This window comes from Apteryx rowi, unplaced genomic scaffold, assembly GCF_003343035.1.
Source record: "Apteryx rowi isolate R43461 unplaced genomic scaffold, aptRow1 scaffold_61, whole genome shotgun sequence".
Lineage (NCBI taxonomy): Eukaryota > Metazoa > Chordata > Aves > Apterygiformes > Apterygidae > Apteryx > Apteryx rowi.
In genome coordinates this window covers 503,232-520,474 of record NW_020450883.1, presented here as the reverse complement: position 1 = coordinate 520,474, position 17,243 = coordinate 503,232, and the positions used below count along the sequence as shown (strand labels likewise).

At 36.5% G+C, this 17,243-nt stretch overlaps 1 protein-coding gene across 1 annotated transcript in view; it reads left to right on the top strand.

Moving 5' to 3' along the window:
* Nucleotides 1–5: 5 nt before the first annotated feature.
* The window catches only part of KIAA2026 (KIAA2026 ortholog), a gene marked incomplete at its 5' end in the record, with an annotated part of 56,477 nt that continues 39,239 nt past the window's right edge, over nt 6–17,243 (top strand). The window contains 2 exons of the mRNA XM_026083598.1: nt 6–427; nt 10,557–10,757. Coding sequence (XP_025939383.1) covers nt 6–427; nt 10,557–10,757 — 623 coding nt within the window. The remainder of the gene's footprint in view (nt 428–10,556; nt 10,758–17,243) is intronic.

Sequence of the window (17,243 nt, the reverse complement as noted above, 5' to 3'; positions counted from 1 at the left end):
CGCCGCGCAGGGCGGAGGAGCGAGGCGGTGCGGGAGGCGCGAGCCCCTGGGAACAGAGCCTGAGCCCCGAGCTGCAGCAGGGCTACCGCATCCTCCGCGAGTTTCTGCTGGAGAAGCACCGGCCTCTGACAGCACCTTTCCTGAAGCCGCTCGCAGATCAGGCATCCGTCGGGGACGAAGCAGGAGCTGGCTCCCTGTCAGGTCGCAGCAGCAGTCACTCCTTTCAGCGCTCACCCGCTGGAATGTGGCTGCTGAAGATGGAAGAGAAATTTTCCAGCGGGCAGTACGCAGGGATAACGGATTTCGTGGCTGACTTCCGGCTGATGCTGGAGACATGTTACCGGCTGCACGGTGTGGATCACTGGCTCTCCAAACAGGCCCAGAAACTGGAGATGATGCTGGAACAGAAGCTGGCACTGCTGTCCCGGTAGGTGTAGCAAACTCTGCACTTGCTCTGGCAGGTGCCTTTTACATAAAGGGAAGAAGGAAGGTATATTTATTTGTGCAGTTTTAGAGTGTTTGTTTGCTTCTTCTGAGAATCATTCAAATCTTATTTTTAACTTAAAATTTTTTGGAGGTGCCAAGGAGGTAATGAAAACATCAAAATGCAAAATAGTGCTCAGTGTTTCCTTGCTAAGGATTTTATTTCTGATAGAATCACAGACTTCTTAAGGTTGACAGGGATCTCTGGAGCAGGGATCTCTGGAGATCATCTCGTCCAACACCACTCCCCAGGCAGGGTCATCTACAGCAGGTTGTCCAAGACCATATCCAGTCAGGTTTTGAGTAGRATGGAGACTCCACAGCCTCACTGGGCAGCCTGTTCCAGTGTTCAACCGCTCTCACAGTGAAGAATGCTTTTTTTATATTCAAACAGAATTTCCTGTGTTTTMATTTGTKCCAATTGCCTTTAATCCTGTCACTGGTCATGACTGGGAAGAGTCCGGCTTTGTCTTCTTTACACCCTCCCCTCAGATATTTATGCACATTGATCAGATCCCCCTTGAGCCTTCTCTTTTCCAGGCTAAGCAGTCCCAGCTCTTGCAGCCTCCCCTCCTATGAGAGATGCTCCAGTGCTTTGATCATCTTCATGGCCCTTTGCTGGTCTCACTGCTGTAGATTTGTATCTCTCTTGTACTAAGGAGCCCAGAATTGGATGCAGGAAAAAAAAAGCCTTTTATGAACGTGTAGCAGGACTTTTTTGGAAAAGTTGTCAGATGTAGCTCTTGTGATTTTACGCAGGCAGAAGCAAGTGAAACTGCCTAACTTCTGTGGACTGCCTCTTTAAAGGCTAAAACAGCCTTCTCTGTTAGAAGTAGATGACACATTTTACATGATTGGTCTGCACAAATTTTTTACCGTTGGTAATATAAGAATAAAACATTCAGGTGAAAGTACCTGTTTTGACACTGCTATTTAGTGTCAGAATAGTTTTTGATAATGATAAAATGGAAGATGAGCACTGGCACGTGCTTGTTGTACTTTTAAATGGCAAAATGGAAACTGTGATATATTTAAACATAAGTCCCTGGCAAGAACTACCTTTTCAGCCAAAACAGCTGGAGCATGAAAAATTTCAGATTATATAGTAGAAGGCCCCATTTAAGTCACAACTGCAATACACATTTTCTCCTGTGTTTGGCATGTGCATGGTTCAGTTGTATTCATAAACCATGGAAGCTTTTTACAGTGAAAGGTCCACCAGTCTTCTGTATGACTTACTATCTTGCATATAAAAAAAGTAATTTTGGGGAGGGGGTAAGGAGAAGAACAAGGAGGTATGAAGAAATATCTGAAGCTGTATGTGTCCATCAACCTCAAACTTGCTAGTGATGCAGAGTGGTATTGCTGGCTATAAGAAGAACCTTGCTTGTGTAGAGGGAATGCTTGAGGAGAGTGTTGCAGAACTTAGCTGAATAAGCCACTGTGAACTTGTTCTGCATAAAAGCAGCTTTGGGTCAGGCTGGAAGTAGAGGAGTAGAAGCTGAACCCGAAGGGGAATGAATATTGCTAGCTTTCTTGAGTAAAATTTGTTCTTAAAAAGGATAGAGAATTCCTGGCTCAAAAGAATTGCTGCTGACAAATGAATAGCTAACCAAATATATCTTGGAAGATTAATCCCGAGTTCATTTCTGTATGTTGTCTCCTACCAACTATATATAATCTTTCCCAGTCAGAAAACTACTTCTTGGAAGAGTATGTTACAGCATTATAAAAGTTGAATGATTTTCTGTGCAAGGACTGATTATGCTTTGAATTTGCATCCCAGCATTCTGCTTAAAAGCTGTCTGTATAGGGATATTTCATCAAACTACTTAATTTGCTGTGACTGCAACATCTCAACAGTATTAAACTGAAGGGTATTCACCTCTTTGTTGTGGCATGCTGCATCATTTTTCTTGTTAACTGTTGTTTTCACAGTGCTTGGTATGTGTTGGAATAACAGTTCAGTATTTCAGACAGCTAGTGCACGGTGAAGTAATCTGCTTAGTTTTGCTTTGTTGTATTTCTTTTTCCTCACTCTACATTGAAATGTCTGTTAGAAATGGAAGGAATTCTGCGACAGCAGGTGAGATTCAGTGAAGTAGCTGAAAATGCTGAAGAATAAGGAACACGTGTTGGATTTGGTATGACACAGGGGTGGTCTGAGCCTTTTTATTTGAGACTTTATAGAAAGTGAAGCCAATCTATATATTGTGGTATTAAACATCAATGTTTGTGTTTCCTGAAAAAAAAAATACAGTTGCTCTTGCTGTTCGTTCACACACAGACAATCTTTGTTCAAATAAACAGGAAATATTAAACAGGCTAGAAATTATTCTACTTCAACATATAATAAATCTCTTATTTTAACATTTAAGAGATTTTTAAAGACTTTTAAAATATTTGTGTATATTAGCTTGGTAGAAGTTTCTAAAAATTTTTAATGAAAAGGACTGTGGAATCTAAAAGTCTCAAAGTTCTTTTACAATTTTGGGGAAGAGAGCAGACATTTTAAGTGTTTAGCACAACTAATTTTATTAGTAAAAATGACATGCAACAACTGCTCCTTGGAATAATCATTCTTGCTTCACTTCAGTGTAGTTGTTAGCTCAATGATCCCCATGAGGTGGCTTCTGGGCAGCAATGTTGCCTTTAAGATTCTCAGGTCTTTCAAACCACAGAAAATTTTCTTAGAATGGAGGTTGCTCTTATGATCCTTGTTTACAAGGGCTATTTCTTTATTACCAAGTGGATTGATGTGGTGAGAACAATGCAAAAAAATTTCCTTCTAAAGACTTGATATCCATGCTATTTGTGTTTTAGGGCAATTTATTTTGGTCCAGCTCTGGTATGTTTGTAGGGACCAAGTGCTTATTAGCAGTTCGAGCCCAGTAAGTGTTTTGCTGGAATGTACCTTTCAGTTCAGTTATATTCAAAAAGAGTTCTGTTGGTACAGTTGAAGACTGCTCTGAGATGTGAACCAAGGTATGTATGGTAAGTGGGGGCTTTCAGGTGGCTTGCTTCAAAGCATACTCCTGATCTGAGGCAAGATACTAATGTAAACTCACCCAGAAGATGAAATGGGTGTAATGTTATCCACGGTACGTTATCTGCATGCTGTTATTGCATGCTATTATTGGACAAGGACAAGCAGACAGTTGTTTTGTGTGAAGGGTTGTCTGTAGATATTCTGTGAGAGTAACATATTGAGGGAGCAGTTTAGTCATGAAAATTGTAGTATATACAAACATATTTCATATTGCTAAAAACAGTGCAAGTTTATAATGGTCTTCTGTTACCTGCAGTAATTGAAAAATAAATATTTGTGATTGTTTGACCAGGAATGATAGAATCTGTAGTCATTTTTTTCGTTACTATAACTGCTTTAAGACAGTGGTTTTGAAGTAGTTTGACAAACTAAATGGATCAGTAGTAATCAGTGCTTTTAGAGAGAGAGAAACTGCAACCCAGAGAGAGAGAGAAGAAAGCAAGTTTGTGGATAAGTTATCTCTGTAGCATCAAAAATCAAGTACAGTCTTCCAGGGAAAATGTAGTAGCAAGGTTACATCCTTTTATGCATGTTAGGAAGGCTTCAAAGCCATGACCATTGCAAGGAACTGAATCTTTTGCTGCATTAGCCAATGACCATTAGCCAAACTACTGGCCCTTTCAGCTCTTCCTGTGTAAACTACTACAGCTGTGATATGCTTGCCTATTTGTTATTTACTCATAATGTGCAACATAATGGGAGTAGTTACTTTTAGGAAGTTAATGTTCATTTTTAAGTTGTAAAGATGCTAATTTTAAATATTTTTTTTCTTTCTTTTTAAACCAAAGATTGTTGTGATGATTGTATGTGGAACAACTAGTGGCTTTCATGTTGCCATACTTCAGAACTGTCAATGCAGCTGCTGTTTTGCTTGGTAGTAAGCATCAGTAAAATTATGTATTACCTTTTCTAAAACATTCCTAGCAGCTTTAAGGTCTTAAGGTTCTTCCACAGTGGTGTAAGCAAAATTGCTTCATCTTGTGCTGAAGTGGAATAAGAACATTCACCAGACTTAGGCAATGTTTCCCAGTTGAGAGCTGTAACATTTTAATCCAGTGCAACCATTCCAGCAGGTATAACTGCACAACCATGATTAGCTGCATGGTTACGTATATAATAATATTAAGGCTGCGTTTGCACAAAAAGCTATCAAAAGCAAATATAAGCCTGTTAAAATTATTTTATTTCAGCATAATTACTCATGCATAAGTGTTCTTGAACTTTTCATAAAAATCTTTTGCAGTTGAAAATATTTATTTACCAAGATATGTTATTAGTTGAGTATATTAAAATTTTATTTGTCCTGTTGATTCCAAGGCAAAATTGTTTAATAATGTTTTTCAGTTTTTTTTAAATGTAGTTCTTATCTAAACTGTGACATGAACTAAATGTAAGCTTTATACTGCAGTGCAATATCACTTTCCCAAAAAGTGTCTCAGACAAGAAAAATTGTACCTGAGATGTTAAGATTGGATTCCTTAAAACAACAGAACAACTCTTTCTCCTTTACTTTAGGAACCCAAACTTTGTCTTTGTTTTGCAGTTGAGTTGTGTCTTGAAAATACACTGCTCATCAGAAATATTTATCCTTGCATACCTTGCATATCTAGTATATTAGGTATTGGCATTATTCTAAAATAATTTGTCTACCATTGTGTCTTCTTACCCACTATCAAATGAGAATCTAATCACATTTTTAATAAAGCCTCTTTGTGTTTGATAGGGATTGGATTAATCTTGAAACATCTATTAATGGCAGTCTAAAAGTTGGAATTATCAAAAATAGTCTTTCTGCCTTATTTGTAATTCTGGAATTTCTGTTCCATCACAACTAGTTGTATCTCCCAAAATACAGTTGGCCAGAAGTGTTTCCATTAAAAGACTCAATTCACTTTTCTGCTGGTAAGGACTTCTTTTAATCTTTTAGTGTTCTTTCTCTAATTTGCAAGCTTGATTCTATTTATAATATGCAAAAGTTTTTGTGTGCATCCCCATAGGGAAATTGTATTAGGAAGACCAAATCCCTTCTGTTACTGGCATCAATACAAGCATGATCAAATCCAAATATAGCATTATTATACTAAATACACTCTTGAAATTAAATGTTTGGATTCATTTCAAATCCAAATATTGTTTTTTGGATTAAAATGATATATTCAGATCTGAATTTATTTGTTATATTCTTAGACCTTGATTCTGCATTGGAATTTGAGAGGCTTACTGTGTTTCTACGATTTCATTAACTGTCAAATAATTCTGTTTAATCATAAAAGACTGCATGAAGCTTTTGCAGATTTAGAACCAGAAAAATATTCATGATTATCCAAAGAATCTTCTGATTTAACATTTCAGTCTGTAAAAACTGGACAGATTAAAATTTAGTTGTGCTAATACAGATTTTATCAGAGGCGTTGACTTATGAGTCCTGTCAAGGAAAGCATGAAATCTTCAAAGCTTGTTTTCTTTAGAAACTTATATAGGTGAAACCATCTTCTTCAAAGGAGAAGATGCTAGGTTTAATTTACATTATACTTCTAGTATAACCTGAGAACATGAACACACGTGTTACTGTGTGTTGGCTGATTCTACAGTAATTGTGTAGGTGCATGCTTTTACCTACAGCAAATGAAAGTAATCTTGAAAGTCTTTTGCAAGGTAAACTAATTCAGACTTCAGCTCTCTCTAATACACCCAGAGTTAAGAAGGCAAGCAGAAATCTACCCACTTGCCTGTCTCTTATAAATCATTTGCACTTCTAAAATTGCAATTTCCTGATTCATTTAAGTTGTATCGAAGCACACAGCTACTGAAAAATGTATTCTTGATGAAAATTGATTAGACAGCTTGAAAAAATTCAGTAAGACCAATTTTTTGAACTAGATAAGGGAGTTGTGGTAATTGGGGTCAGGATTTGATTGGGTGGGATTTCCCTTTGGTAGGTGCCAGCCAGCATGTGGGTTGGCTTCAACAGGTCATGAAACCACAACTTAAATAGTTAATTAAAAAATACTATTCATAATGTAGTGTCTAGTGCTTCAAACTTAAAGTCAGAATTAATTGACTATATTCCTGGTTTTTCTTTGTTCATAATCCTTGTACTTAGGTAGCACTGTTTGTCCACTTTGCTTCCTCCCTGACTGTCCCCTTCCCAACCTCCTGTGTGCATCACAGGTGCAAGTTGCACAGTATTTTCCTCTTACTGTTCAGTATGATTATTATTTTGCAAACTGATGGATGCATTTGATATTTACACTTTTCTGCTATTCAGTACAGTGTCACACGGTGTTGCAATGTTTCTGTAAGATTTGAAGGAATATTATTGCCCCGGTTTTACAAATAAGAAGCTGGAGAATGAAGTGGAGGCCAAACTATTTCCTCTTTGAAGTTTCTGGGATGTAGTAACAGCCTTCGTCTTAATAACTGCTCATGTTCCCTACTCCCACCTACTTTCCATCCCCCTCCCTCTGCCACAAAAATGTACTTGTCTGAGTCCTATGGTAGGCTCTTCCTTTTCCTTCTTCAGAAAATAAGGAATCTGCAATTAGATGTTTATGAAAAGTCTGAACTAAGTAATCTGGCAAGAATCACAGGGAATTAATGCAGAAATAGGAATAGATTGCGGATGTCGAAGTGCATCGTTCATCTTTCTTAATTGTGTCCATTCTCTTCCTTCTGCTTAGCTGTCTACCACACAGCTTCCTCAAAACATGAGGCAGAGGTTGTGAAGACAAGTCTCGTTCCTTACCCAGATCAAACTCATTCTGAGAACTTCTGTATTCTTCATATTCCCCTTTTTACCTTCTGATGCATGCATAGCCTTGTCACACCTGAATTTATACGGGGCTTGAAATACTTTGGAATTTAACGATTAATGTTTTTAACAGCTGAGAGGGGGCACCTTTATTTCATAAAACCTTAAAAATTGGACAAATTTGTATGGATTTCTACAGGTGGAGTGAAATGCAAGGAGAAAGAAAAGCGAAAGCTGGTTCAGTCTCAAATACTAGCTTGAGAGCATGAGAGCACTGCATTTTAATTTTACTGCTTTTTTCTCTAGGTAGCCTGTTCCCCAAGAACATGGCTGAAGCTTTCTCATGAAAAAGAGATGACTTTTCAGCATGAAACAGAAACCAGGCATGAACAACTCCAATGTGAAAAGATGGTTTAAGAGTGCTCTAGGATCCTTTCTGGTGCCTTAGCTTGTTAATCAAACTTGCCTTGCAGCAAAGCTATCATTAGATTTAACGTAAGAGAAGATGGGAGTGGGAGGAAGATGGTACTTCAGTTGCTCCAGTTACAGGTGTGGGTTTTTTTTTTTTTTTTTTTAACAGTCTTTAATCATAGGATACTTCATGTGTCTTCCAGTATTTATTCTTTGTAAGAGTGCTCTAGGATCCTTTCTGGTGCCTTAGCTTGTTAATCAAACTTGCCTTGCAGCAAAGCTATCATTAGATTTAACGTAAGAGAAGATGGGAGTGGGAGGAAGATGGTACTTCAGTTGCTCCAGTTACAGGTGTGGGTTTGTTTTTTTTTTTTTAACAGTCTTTAATCATAGGATACTTCATGTGTCTTCCAGTATTTATTCTTTGTAAGCTATGTTTTCAAATATGGCTTTGAAACTACTTAGAAACATCCTGTGAGTTCATCTGGAAGGCACCCTCTTATCTTTTGACTCTTGAAGCTGGAGAAATAAGAACTTGTGGTAGAGTCCTGGGTGGTAAGGTAGCTGGTGTGCTCCTTAGTGTTTCCAGTGTAACAAGTTGACCACATGTGCTCAGGCTACCAAAAAGTCTTTTTTTGTCCAGTGAAAACCCTGTGCTTCCCTAATAATTTTTTATGTGGGGATGGTACTCCATGGTTGCCTTCATGTCTGGAGCAAAGACAACAGAAGAGTGGAATTTGGGGGTTGAGGTTGAGGCCTTTGGTGTGGAAAAACGCCAAAAGAGTTTTGTGGTTTTTGTGATTTAAAAGAACATCAATTAAGTATTTTGATATTCAAATCAAGTGTTTCAGATATCACAAAACAATTCCAAATTAACTCCAAGGTATCATTATAGAACATAATTCATAGGTTCTTTATATGATTGCTTTATGTAGAACACACTTCTATTTAAACATAATGAAAAAACTATGTATCTTAAACTTGTATTTGAGCTCTTTGTTTGAAGATTAGCTAAATAGATAGCATGTTTTTAATTATTATGAGAAGAAGGTGTTGAAGAAAATCTTTCAGATTTATAGAATTTAAATTATCTATATTATAGGGTAGTGCTTGCATAAGACTTTGAAATGTAGTATTGTGAGGTGTTTAGTTCACTGGTGAAGAAAGATTGTTTTAGCAGTTCCAGTCACTGGTTATTCATTCTTTCTGCCATACCAAGTTTAGCTGCCCTCTCAGTTGTGCCAAAGGAACTTTTTGTAAATTTTTTTAAGGAGGGTGAAGGTTTGTTTGGGAGGGATTCACCTGGGTTGTTTCAGTGATCTGGGTTTCACAACAGGAGGTGTAACAGGGAGTAGTAGTAGGAGAAGTAGGCCAGGGATCATATATTAAGCTAGCCAACAAAAAACTGTTACATAACTATACCCAGACATGCTGCATGCTACTGCTGGAAGTCTTGGAGTAATGAGTGAATTTTGTTTCTGAGGAAGAGGACGTGCCCTGGGTGAGACATCAGAAGAGAAAATTAAAGACCTGTCCTTGTATCCAGACCATCAACATGCTGATCTAATATTCAAATAATGTCCAAACTGAAGTACAGTGTTTGCTGAAGCAATTGCCACCATTCTACCTCCCCCCTTTTTTTAATGTTTCTAAGCCATATTAGCAACCAGTTAATTTTTTTTAGTAAGGAAGATTATATGTAAAGTGATAAGACACTGCACCTGCTGGCTTACCATGGAGTACGTGTGACTGCCTGTTTTCATTTATCTTTTGGTAACTTGTCTGCACTAGTACCTTCAGTCTTTGTAGTGTTTGTTGTGGTATTTCAGTACATGCTAGCTTTATAATTCTACGCAGATTTTGGGCTGTAGTTCTTGAAACAACAGCACAAGTCAGTTTTCCCCCTTTGAACTTGAACCTACATTTTTCTTCTCTCCAGATTCTTTGTATTTTAAGTGGCCTCTGGCATATGATAGTGCTGATCCTCAGGCTRCTGTGTCTACTAGCATTCTTCTGGCAGTCTGCAGATTAATCTGTGATCTAGAATCTTTGTGGTATGGGACTCTGAGTTTTTTCCATATTAGTCTTGATTGTGTATCTTCTAGGGGCAGGGAAAGAGATGTATACRCTCATATAGACTCCGTGTTGGGACAGCTATTCACTGTGGACAATTTCCAGCTTTAATATTCCCATGAAAAATTTGATTCACATTGTGTGGCTCTGGAAAATAGAGAGGGTTTTGTTTATTGTCTTTTCTGCCAGTTGTTTTCAAAGTTTGTGTGATAGTGTCACTCTTCTGATACTATGTCTGCTAGAGTAATTCAAAACATGGTATAGTCTGAAATGTAACTTCAAAAGTCTGTGGGTTTGGGGGGGGTTGATTTTTTTTTCTTTTTTATTTTTTTAACAGACCTAAACTTCTTTCAGACAATTTTTAATCACGCTGTTTAAAACAGTCCCCCTCCCACCCTTATTTTGTCTCAGTATTTTTATGCATTTTCTAAAAATGGTAGTTCCTTACCTCAAGGCTTGTGAAACTATTTTCTTTCCAAATATTTTGGGATTAATAATAATATAATATAGGAAATTCTATCTCCAGTTGATATCTGGCTACTTGAGATAGATATCCACTATTTTTAACTGACATAAAAATGTAACTTATTTCAGTTTACGATTTTTAAGTTTAAAATTTTGTAAAGGAACCTTCAGAGTGATATATTTTTGCAATCCTAATAATGACAGATGAACAATAACTGCTTTCCTATGAGCAAATATGCTTGATCTGTGGTTGGAAGTGTAGGCATTAAACTGCCTTTGGTAAGGGAAACTGTAATTGTGAATTGACTTGATTTTTCCTTCTAGGCATTTGAGAGAGAAAACATCAATAGCTGTAACATCTAGAGGATGCTATGGGCTGGAAGATGAGAAAGGAACAGCATGCACTTCAACAAGACGTCGTTCCACAGCTCGCAGTTTAGTAGGCCTGTCAACAGGCATGTTTGAGTCTGTAATGGTTCAGGTTCTGAGGCAGGAGGAGCAGCTGAGAGCAAAAGAAGAAAAAAGGTAATAGGAGAAACTGGAAAGGGTTGGTGTGGTGTGGGGAGTTTGTTTTGTTTGTTTGTTTAATAATCTTGTCTTCCTGATTCTCCAAAGCAGCTTTTTAAGGCTCCTTTAGGTCACTAAACTTTGTGCTGCTCCTTATCCTGAGTTCACTTATGAACCCAGGACTTCAATACAGTGCAGCCACAAAGCAAGAAATTAGTTTTTGGTTTACACCTTATTGAAAAAGAATTCTAAAGCGCTATAAGATTTAAATGATTTAAGGCTGCTGTTATTTAGCGTTATGAAACTTCTAACAGCAACTGAAAGCATCTACAGCCACATTTCCTGTTAGCTCAGTCATGATTTATCATACCTCTGCTTGGACTGTTTTCCATACAACAGTTACATAAAAACAACCAAAATGCATACAGTCTAGCTCTGTGATCCTGTCGGTGCTACTCTCACTAATAGCCAGAGACAAATCATCTCTACCAGTACGGCTTCCGTTACCTCAATGTGGCATTTCACCTTGTTCATTAGGTAACGCATTTAGAAGCTATGTGTAATTAACTATGTGCGACTTCTGTGTTTTTTAAAGTCCATAAATCTGAGGCATATATTTCCAGGCAGCATCTGATGTTGGTTGTGATATGTTTCACTTTGGTTGAGAGAGTGAAGCTCAGAAGCTCAGTAACTTGAGAGACTGTCTGAATGTGGAGGGTGATGGTAAGACTGTTAGCTTTGAAAGTCAAAATACTTCCAGCTTTTTTTCCACACTGTACAGTTTTGGAGTTTTTTTCCATATATAATCAGTTTACTCAGACTTTGCAGGTATTCTTCATTTTCAAATCATTTGAAGCTGTACAGTTTTGGTTGATTTGGGTGCTAGCCAGTACTTTTTCCCTTAGAAACTGTTAAGTCTGTATTCTCTTCCTCTAATTCACCTCATACTTTGCACACTGCAAAAAAGCAAAGGTCACTAGGGTTATTGTTTCTTTAGTAAAATTTACCTGAGCTGTGTTCAAGTCTGTGCTCTTGACCTCTGAACTTGATAACGCAGTTGTGAAAAAGGTTATTTTGGTAGGTTTTTAATTAATCTATAGAGTCCATAGAGTGTATTACCTACTCCAATAAAAAAATTTGCTTTTATATACCTATATTAAGCACTTTTCTACAAAAACATAGTAATTAACAATTATACATGTATCTGATCATACTCAAAAGTTCCAGATTCTCTTTGAAAGAGAGTCCACAGTGGTTGATTCTACAGAATGTTCTACAAGAACAGAAAGGAATCAAAACCAGTTTGCCTCTTTGTGCTCTAAGATTTTGCWCTATGTCACTTAATAGGAAGAATTAGAAATGTGGCAGTAGATAGCTGGTCTTAGGTATTGCTTTGACTACACTGAAAATAATTATGTTTTTTCTTCTTCATTTTTCTTCTTTACTAATAGATCCACCATGTTTTCAAAGTAACATGGACCTCTCTATATCAATTACTTCCCTGCTCACCATCGTGCAAACATTCAGCATTTAAATTTTGAAGATTTTTCTTTTTTTAATATGCTTACAAAAAAAACTTGGAAATTGGAAGGCCTATATAATTAATGAAACATTACTAGTTAGGATCACACATTACTATTGACAACTTAAATGAACATTCATAGTGTTGAATTTATATAAAAACATACATTAGCAACACTAAGATAAGACCTCATTCACTTTTATTGAAAAAAGTTTTGCAACTTCCTGAAGTTATTTTGGATTATTACTAAAATATAGACAATGCTGAATATATAGTTAATTGTTATGAAGAACAGAAGTTTATTCAGCTTCTTTTTTAGAAATCTGATACACTGAGGTTAGCACAGAATAGACTCATTTCAAAAGTAGGTGCAAGACTGCAACCCCTAGGTAGCATAATTGGAGTGTATGGCACCTTCCTTTTAATAATCCCATTGCAGTATTTGTTAGGGCTGCAGACTTGATCCATCAGTATGTACAGATTTTCATCACTGAATTTGGTTTTCTCTCACTCTGTTTTTGTAATAAACAGTGGAGTTTGCTGAATTGAAATTGCATTTGCATCTGTTTAAAGCTCATCTTCAAGGAAAATTCAGATGAAGTTATGTGATCCTGACTAATTACTCCCATCTTTCTCAGGCCCTGAAAAGTTAACACAGAATTTCTATTTATTTAAATTTAGAAATTCATGGTATAAACTGTATTCTTGGTATTAAAACACTACTTAAGAGGATAGAGATTGTTCTAGTGATTATTATCATTATTTGTTTGTTTCACTGACTCTTTTATCACAGCTGTAAAAGAATGACTGTTCAGATCTGTTTCTGTAAGATGGATAAGCTATCCAGTGAACACAGTATAATTATTGACTGTGAAATTCAACTCAAATGAGTGGGTAAATTGTTTAGTATTTTAATATGCACCCTACCAGACATCTTGCCTTTCTCCTTCCCTCCCAACCTTGCTCTGCTGCTGATTTTCCATGAAACTGTACGCTGGGAAATGAGTTGTGTTTGGGTAGACAGTGCTTGCTGTTTAGCTTGCTTGCAGGTGGGAAGTTAGAAAAACAAAAATATGCTCATTTTCTGCCCATCCAGCTTACATGTACTTTCCAGCTAACAAGCATCTCTGTTTAGACTGTTGATCTGCCTGACCAGGAGATGCATACTTCCAGTCCCAGATGCGTAAAGTTGCCTGTGCTGGTGCCTATCTGCAAAACTCAGGTCAAGTCTAAAGAAATTGCCCATTGAAGTCCAAGTTCAAATCTAATCCTTTGCTTTTAGATATTCCTGTAAATCACTAACACCTTATCATGAGTAGAAAGAATTCCAGTAAATGAAATCCTTCAAATAGCAGTTTAGATTTTATTTTGGTTTTTCTTCCACAAAATCCTTAAAATTTTGTGGGTTTTTTTGTTGATTTTTTTTTTTTTTTTTTTAACAAGCTTTTCTTCAGATGCATATTTTGGAAGAATATCCTGAAGTGTGGTTTTCTGTTTTCTTTAACTTCTGTGGAAATCTTATTCCTAATCCTTTTGTCATTTATGTTATGTAGGTATTCTTTACAGAAAGTTCTCTTTTCCTTTTTTGTAACTTATCCATTTCTTGCACAATCATATTTTTTCTTCTATTTAATTTTTTAAATAACATCCCTGAAGTGATATAGTTATCATGGTAGACCCAGCATGGAAAATCTTAGAAAATGTCTTTGCAAAGTTTGTTTCAGTTTTTTGCAGCTAATACTTCCTGCGTAGCAGCTAAAGTACTTTTTTTTTTTTTTTTTTTACATTTGTATGCAGCCATTTGAAGAATTCAATTTAAGTTGCAAGTCACTGAGTTGCAAGGCACTCAGTTTTGCCTTTGGGTATGGGGTGAACTGGATCTTACAGAAAGATTCATAGTATGTGATAATGTGATTTAAGATTATACAGGTATAGAATTAAGCTCACATGGGCATCGCCAAGTTCAGTTTCTTCTGACTATTGAATGTTGATTTAATAATATGAATAATACTTCACATTACTATTTTATATGCCATTTTCTACATTTCTTTTAAAGTTTGTAGAAACAAATTTGTGGGTAATTAAAACAGTTCCCTGTACCTTGTCATCAGAGTTTCAATGCCTCACCTTTTGGTGTAAAGCATAACAGCACTACCTTTTGAACTATCAGACAGACGATTTTGGTGGGCAGCTGAAGAGATAGCTGTGAAAAAGGATGCAACCATTTAAGTGGTTTAGGAGTGGTAATTGCTGGAAAACAGTGTAATCTAGTCTGTCTCTTCCTCCCTCCAAGGTGAAATCTTTTGTTGGAAGTGAGGAGGAGTTAGCTGGTGAGATGTGTCTGCTGGTTTAGGGAAGAAAATGATAAGAAATCAGGGGAGTTATGCCTGGACTCTGTTCTGCATGGTATCTCTACTCTGGGAGCATGATCACTGAGTTTTAAGGTCATGTACCATGCTTTTATCCACTCAAGAGCTGCAAAACAACTGCAGCAGACGATATGTTCCAAGAATATTTTTGTCTTCCATTAGTCTGGAAATGTCAGCTTGACCTTAGAATAGTTGTGTGTTATTATTGCAAACATAAGTCTGCAAACATATTCCTGATAAATGTAAATAAAAGTAGGAGACAACAAATTTTTTAATGTTCTGTCAGCACAAAAGTCAAAGTCTTTGTCCAGAGAGTTTCTCAGTATAAGGATATTTGTTCCGTTAGATATCAAATGTTTCTCACTTTTCCTCCTTCCCTTTCCCTCTCCCTTCTCTACTCCCCCAAAAAGGCCCAGGAAAATGCTGTGTGATCTGAAAGATGGGCACCTAGTAGAAGAACTCAGTAATGAAGATGTGTGCCATTTTTTACATTTTTTTTCTTGAATGTCTGCTGCTAGTGTGATAAAATGGTGCCCTTAAAACAGTAAACTTTTTACAAGTGGAATAACTTATGTTTTGCTTTTCCAAACAGTCTAAAAAAGTAACATAATGAATACCATTTTGTGACGCTCTAGGCAAAGGTCTGTCTAGAATATTCTCTTTATTTTGAGAGTTCTACCTTAATTTAAGTTTAACATTGATGGTGAAACTGTTTGTGAAGATTGTATCATTTACCTCCTACATTTATAGTTAACTATGCTAAAATAGGTAATTGTTTCTACATATGTTTTATGTCAGTGTATACCTATTGATATTAAAACTTATTCACATATTATTGTAAAAGTACTCACACTCTTTGGGGGCAGCAGGGCATCTGGAAGTCTGTTGTACAGTTAAGAGGGAAAAAACAGTAGAATTCAGGAGTGCTTAGCTTTTTTTTTTTTCTAGAACACTTTTTACCTTCTTTCTTTTCTCCTGCTACATTTGTAAGAGCATTTTTCATTTGTTATAGTAATGCAATATTAAAACATTGGAAAGTAGGACAAAAGTCAGAATAAAAGAATTGCTCACTTTACCTATGCAAGTAGTCCTGTTGACTTTACTGGATTGTTCAAATGGGATGTTGGCAAATGGGATTTTTGTCCTTAGATCACAGTCATAATATGGTTAAATTAGTGTTGCATTGGGAGAGTTGATTTGAGAATTGACTGACCTGTTTGTATTTGCATTATTTTGCATGAATCTGTATTTCTGTTCTTGTTAGGTACATAAATAACAAGCGTGCACATATATGATATTAAAAATTCTTGTTCAAGATATGGTAACAAGCCACTTGAACTTTATTTTAATTATTTATTTCAGATGAAACTCTCACTGGGATCTTATTACTATATCTCATCTTAACTACCCACATAGAAAGGATGCAAATTATGATAGTTTGTGATCATGGCGTATTTCTCCTGCACCAGTACCGAAATGTGGCTTAGGCTAGCTTTGTCACATTTTTTGATATTATTGAGATATCTAAACATTACTTTATACTTTCAAATGCACATTCTTCATGCTAGAAGGCCATTATTAGCTTCATGTTGTCAAAAGATTTTAATATTATTTTATTTTTTGGCTGAATTTGAAAGCATTGATGCTTTGAATTGATACATAGCAGTTATTTGCTATTTATAGATGAAGAGAAAGAATTTGAAAATCTGAAAATAATGCAATCTGATTTCCAGTATTAGATCACCTCAGTGATCTGTCTACACCAGTGACTGGTAGAAGCTTCGGGGGGGGGGAAGCTGTGAAAATTTTCCAGAAAAAATTTTCCTGTCTGCTCTTTCCTTGAGGCAGAAATATTTGTTTATCCTTGAAACATTAAGGAAAAATCCATTCCATTTCTAGTGACCCTTAGAGATGTCTCATTTTTCATTTTGGAGCTAACTTAACATTTCTTGTATTCTGGTAAGTTAGCTAGTAAGCTAAAGGTGATTGATCTGAAGTGGAAGCATTTCCACCTCTTAAATATGTTGCCTTTGAATTTTACAATGAATTTACTAAAAAAGTAAACTGAGGTGCCCAGTCTAAAATACCTCTTCATGATAGTTTTGTATACTGCTGTCATGTTTTCTCTTGCTAGTGTTTTGTCTAGAGTCCAGGTTTCTCAACCTCTCTTTCTGTGGAATTTTTTACAGGCCTCTGATTATTAATAACATCTTTCTCTGAATATCCACTATTTCTGCTCTATCCTTTTTTTAGATAGGGGGACCAGAACTGAATACAGTTTTCCAGGTGAGGGTAAACCATTTATTAATGTAATGACATTTTATTTTTAGTGTTATTTTCCATCACATTCTTCATGCATCCTAAAATTTGTTTCCTTTTTGACCACCATTGTGCACTTACTAGTAACCCACCTAAGGGTGGGAGGGGGAAGGGCTTTTGTAAATAAGTGAGGCACTTAGTTAGGCATGTGTACTTGTAGCAAAGAAGGGAGTTACCAGGTAGGTGACACARCAGTTTGAAAATGAGGTTTCTCTGCTATTTAAGAGATATTCATATGGGTAGTTGATTAGCAAAAGCATTGTTGTTTGGTTCAGGACTGTAAAAATATTGAAT